The sequence below is a fragment of the Gracilinanus agilis genome, chromosome 2 (assembly GCF_016433145.1).
Source record: "Gracilinanus agilis isolate LMUSP501 chromosome 2, AgileGrace, whole genome shotgun sequence".
NCBI classification, from domain to species: domain Eukaryota; kingdom Metazoa; phylum Chordata; class Mammalia; order Didelphimorphia; family Didelphidae; genus Gracilinanus; species Gracilinanus agilis.
In genome coordinates this window covers 671,502,706-671,508,212 of record NC_058131.1, presented here as the reverse complement: position 1 = coordinate 671,508,212, position 5,507 = coordinate 671,502,706, and the positions used below count along the sequence as shown (strand labels likewise).

The 5,507-nt window shown below is 42.6% G+C and overlaps 1 protein-coding gene across 2 annotated transcripts in view; it reads left to right on the top strand.

Annotated features, from left to right (window-relative positions):
* NUDT13 (nudix hydrolase 13) overlaps positions 1–5,123 on the top strand; it is a 19,423-nt gene extending 14,300 nt beyond the window's left edge. Inside the window, exons 5-8 of one of the 2 annotated variants that reach the window (XM_044662816.1) lie at positions 1,911–2,036; positions 2,174–2,285; positions 2,983–3,137; positions 4,719–5,123. In XM_044662816.1, the coding sequence (XP_044518751.1) occupies positions 1,911–2,036; positions 2,174–2,285; positions 2,983–3,137; positions 4,719–4,919 (594 nt within the window). In that variant the 3' untranslated portion in view covers positions 4,920–5,123. The remainder of the gene's footprint in view (positions 1–1,910; positions 2,037–2,173; positions 2,286–2,982; positions 3,138–4,718) is intronic. The other variant, XM_044662817.1, reaches the window with a different exon arrangement.
* The last annotated feature ends 384 nt before the right edge of the window (positions 5,124–5,507 follow it).

The following is a 5,507-nucleotide window of genomic DNA, read 5'->3' as shown; positions in this document are numbered from 1 at the left end:
AATAACTCTTTTTTATATATAAAAAATCGTGGAACTTAAGTCTTTTATACATGTCGGGCCCCTTCATTAGAAATCAATTATATTGAGGTGTATCACCCAGTTCTGTATTCCAGTGAAACATTCCTTTGAATTAAGAAACCCCTAAAAGGTTCTATACTGTTTCTAGTCTGTTTAGAAAATACTTTTTATAAAACTTAGAGGCTATACAATTGAATGTCTTCAGAGAGTGGTGGAAGAGGGGAGTACTATTCATTCATTCATTCATTGATGACCCATTCATCTGTTCATTGAACACCAATTGACAGCTCTACCTTGACTGGTCACCTTAGGTTGTTCTCTTTAAGAACATTCTCTCTGTCTCTCTCTCTGTCTCTCTCTCTCTCTCTTCCCTCTTTTTCCCACCTACCTCCCCTCTCCTCCCTCCCTCCCTCTCTCCCTTCCTTCCTTCCTTCCTTCCTTCCTTCCTTCCTTCCTTCCTTCCTTCCTTCCCTCCTTCCTTCCTTTTTCTCTGTATCTACATATAACCAATAACAATGTATATATATGCACACATATATGCATGTACATGTATATGAGAAGGGATCCATCTACATTACTCAGCCCAGTGTTTTGAACAACTTGAAGAAAAATGTCACCTTGTCAGTATTCCCACTCCAAATGATGCCTGCTTGCACACACACATACACACACACATATTTATATATATTGTGCATTTATGCCTATAAATATATGTGTATGTATATAAATTCATATAGAGCCAAAAATTCAACAGTCATTTCACATACATGAGTATATCCGTATACACATAATCCTAGGTGTATATATACACATATGTATCTGTGCCTGTATATATGTTACATGTATGTATATACACATGCAGACAGATGTATATATGATACCTATTTAGATGCATATATACATATGTATACTTCTATATATGTGCATATATAAAGATGTAGATGAGACAGAAATATAGGCATGGAAACAGATGAGATACAGACATAGACACACATAGATACCTAAATGCTCATTAGAGTGACCTTTCAGATAAGCAAACCTCTTGGATCCCTTCTGTGTTAAGAAAGCATCCTAAAACCATGGAGCCCATATCCTGGGAGTGCCCACTCCCCAGGTGTCTGGCTCTATACTCATGACGTGTATGGATGTTATTGAGGCGGCCAGACTTGGTGGAGGGACTATTGGAGCAGGAACCAGGAAGATTTGAACCTTGCCCCTGACCTTTACTAGCTATGTGATCTTCGGCCAGGCAACTCTCTAAGATGCATCTGGTAACTAATAAATGGGATGGGTATGTGGATAAGTAGCTCTTACCCTGAGGAAGTGAAGGATCCCAGATGTATTCATGGCATTCCCATAATCCAAAAGAGGTTGAGACTCAGATTAATAGTTAAAGACATTTGCATCAGAGCCAGCCTTATCTGGTGTCTTTAGAAGATTTTTAAGTACAAACAATATTATGAATTTTTTATTCAGATGGCTGAGCTGTCAGAGGAGTATCATCAGGTCTTTTCTTTAATGCTGCAGTAGAAAAAATACTGGCATTGGGGTCAGAGACTGGATTCAAATCCTGACTCTGATATTCATCCCTTGAATGACCTTGGTGGAATCACTTGCCTTCTCTGGTGCCCAGTTTCCTTACTGGTTTAAAAAAATAAAAATAAAAGAATGAGGCAGTTGGATGTCCATCTATAGATGGCCCTTCAGGTCTCTTTCAACTCTAACCCTGTGGTCCTATCATCATTTTCTGGTGGTCAAAATGAGCAGGAATCATTAGGAGTGGATGTATTGGTAAGGAGTTGACATATTTCTTTGGGTTGCTGAAGACACTAGGCTGAATAATGTAGAGGGATCTCCTCCCAAGAGACCACGTCTGTTTTTGTGTTTGCCAGGCTCAGGCCCTCCTCCGTTGGCATGATTGCCATCAGTTCTGTGGCAAAAGTGGGCAACCCACCCAGAAGAATGTAGCTGGCAGCAAACGTGTGTGTACCTCTAGTAAGATGATCTATTATCCCCAGGTGAGCATTGCTTTGGGGGCTGGGGTGGTCCAGGAAGCTGGACACTTTCGTCTCCAGGAGGATTCTCCAGAAGCTTCCCTTATCTTCTCCATAAGGGCTAAAGCCCTTGATCCTCTCCCTTTCGTACTCTTCCTTAGATGTCTCCTGTGGTCATCACTCTGGTGTCTGATGGGACCCGATGCCTGCTTGCTCGGCAGAGCTCCTTTCCTAAGGGGATGTACAGTGCCCTGGCAGGATTCTGTGATATGGGTAAGAAGCATTTGACACAGCCATGACTTCTGGTTCTGAAGTGAATGGAATTTTATCTCTTCGTTATTTCTTGTCATCCACGTAGTTGAATCTTCAGGCACAGTCTTCTCTGGTGTGTATTGATCAGCCAAACAGGATTTACTAAATAATGATTAAAAATGTAAAAGAATAAAAATAATAAAAAAGAAGCAATGCTTAAGTACCTAGTATATACCTATTCTTGATGGACAAGGAGCCTTCTGGCCTACATTCTTTGTAATAACCAAAAGGCAATAAATAATTCTGTCCATCTCACCCCTTGCAATCCAACACCCATGCTCTAGACCAGTGATTCCCAAAGTGGGCGCTACCGCCCTCTGGTGGGTGCTGCAGTAATCCAGGGAGGCAGTGATGGCCACAGGTGCATTTATCTTTCCTATTAATTGCTATTAATTTTTTAAATTAATTTCCAGGGGAATAAGTAATATTTTTTCTGTAAAGGGGGCAGTAAGCCAAAAAAGTTTGGGGACCACTGCTCTAGACCTTCAATGGCTCTAAGGTGTCCACTCCCGGCACTGAGATTCAGCACCCCCAATGCCACCCAAGCTGTGGGTTCCAGTTGGGATCCCAACACTGAATCCTCTGTCTCTCACACACAGGCTCCCCAAACTTCCCTCCCTGCTGCAGGGCTATCCCAAACTAACCTGAATGCTTCTAGGTGAGACCATAGAAGAGTCTGTTCAGCGGGAAGTGGCCGAAGAGGTGGGGCTGGAGGTGGACAGCCTGCAGTATTCTGCCTCCCAGCACTGGTCTTTTCCTAACAGCTCCCTCATGATCGCTTGTCACACTACTGTGAGACCAGGGCAGACAGAGGTGAGTCTCCCCCAGGCTTCTCTTGCCCATCCCTTGGTGTCGTACTCCTGGCCAGAAAACCGATTTATTTCAGTCACTAGACAAGTTCTTCCTGAGTGCCTTCAACATGCCTGATGAAATAGGATACGTGATTCTTTAAAGAGCTTGTAATTTGTTGGAGGAAAAAAAATTTTAAAAGAGAGGGCAGTTAGGTGGCTGCCTGGAGAGCCAGACCTGGAGGTCTTGGGTTCAAATTTGGCCTCAGACATTTCCTAGCTGTGGGATTCTAAGCAAGATACATTACCTCCTTCCACCTCAGTTTCCTCCTCTGTAAAATAGAGATGACAGCTATGCCTACCTCCCAGGGTAGTTGTAAGGATCAAATGAAAAATTGTTTGTAAAGTCTTTTGCACACCTTAAGGCACTAAATATGTTGACTATTAGAGCTCACTTTTTAGGCCCTTCATTTGGGCCCTGACTGCTGGGGATCTCCCATTACAGAGCAGGATTTTGAATTCTCTGTTCCTGCCAGACAGCAGCCTCCAGATACTGTTCTCCACAACTCCTGTTTGAAAATCATTCTCCAACATCCTCCAACCCAGCCTCATAACACAAAAGAGAGCTTGGGGTCAGAATGACCTGGGTTCAAATCCTACTTCTGATATGTACTGATTGATTGATTGAGTGAATGATTGATTATCAGCTGTGTGACCCTGGATAAATCATTTAAACTTTTGCCCCTCGAGCATATGGATTTTAGCCTCTCATGGGACTTTATCTACTAAATCATAGATGGAACTGCACGATGGGTCTTCTTTTGTATAGTCCCTACATTAACAAAATTCATCAATTCAATAAACATTTATTAAGGGCCTACTATGGGCCAAGTATCACGTGAATGAAAATGAAACTGATCCCTGTCCTCGAGGACCTTACATTCTATTGAGGGGTGGGGGGCAGGAATGGGGAGGGAGATAGGGAGAGCAATACATCCCCAAATAATTCGTGGAAATATATACAAAGTACATTTTTTGGCATGGAGGGAGTTGTGCCATCAAGAAAGACCTATGAAGAAGGGAGCTCTAGAGTTGAACCTTGAAAGAAACCATTTGGGACAGTGAGGTAGTTAGCCAATAGGGTGCCAAGCCTGGAGTCAGGAGGACCTGGGTTCAAATATGAATTTAATTCAAACTTTCCTAGCTGTTTGACTCTGGCCAAGTCATTTAACCCCATTTGTCTAGTCCTTGACCTTTCTGGCTTAGAGTTGTTCTTGAAACAGAAAGTAAGGAAAAGGAGGGAGAGGGGAAGGAAGGAAGAAAGGAAGGAAGGAAGGAAGGAAGGAAGGAAGGAAGGAAGGAAGGAGGGAAGGAAGGAAGGAAGGAAGGAAGGAAGGAAGGAAGGAAGGAAGGAAGGAAGGAAGGAAGGAAAAGTAGTTACTCTAAGAGCTAGAGGAAGAAGACAAAGAGCATTCCAAGCCCGAGAGACAAATAGGAGAAGAAATGTCATATGCAGAGAATAGCAAACGTTCAGTTCTAAACATATTCCTACCACAATTTTTATAGCATCTTTCCTCATTTCTTGCCCTTCTTTTGTGCCTTTCAGATCCAGGTGAACTTACAAGAGCTAGAGACAGCAAAATGGTTCAGTCTAGAAGAGGTGGTCGCAGCTCTCAAGAGGAAAGGACCACCTACCAGTCAGCAAGATGGTGCCATCCCCTTCTGGTTGCCCCCCAAGGTGGCCATCGCCCATCACTTGATTCAGGAGTGGGTTCAAAAGCAGAGCTCCCCTTCAAATCTTGCCTGATACAGATCAAGTGGCATATATCTCTTTTCCTCATCCTCGGGGAACATATCAAAGAGATGAGATTGATGGAGGTGACATGGCCTTGGCAAAAGGCAAATTCCAACCCAACCTTATAACATAATGGTATAATGGAACACATGTTGCCTTTGGAGTCAGAAGAAACCTACAAAGGAATCCCACCTCTGCCACTTGTTAACCATGGGCAAACCATTTATAACTTCACTGAACCCCAGTTTTCTCATCTGTAGAATGGGGATAATAATATCAGTAAACCTATCTCACAGAGTTGTTGTGAGGATCAAAAGAAATTTGAAAACCTTTTAGCTGCCATTTATAAATAACACTTTTATTATCATTAGGCCAGGCTTTGTGAGGAAATAGTGATATGACAGGAGGCAATCTTCCTATAAGACCCCCTCAGTTAAGGGAAGGTTGAAAGGCTACATGACTTTAGTGAATAGAATGTTGGGTTTGGAGTCTAGTAATAGTCTGTCAACCTTACCAGCTTTGCGACTTTCGGCAAATTACTTAGCTCCTCAAAGCTTCTGTTCCCTTATCTGTAAAGTGGGTGTATTAATACCTCATAGG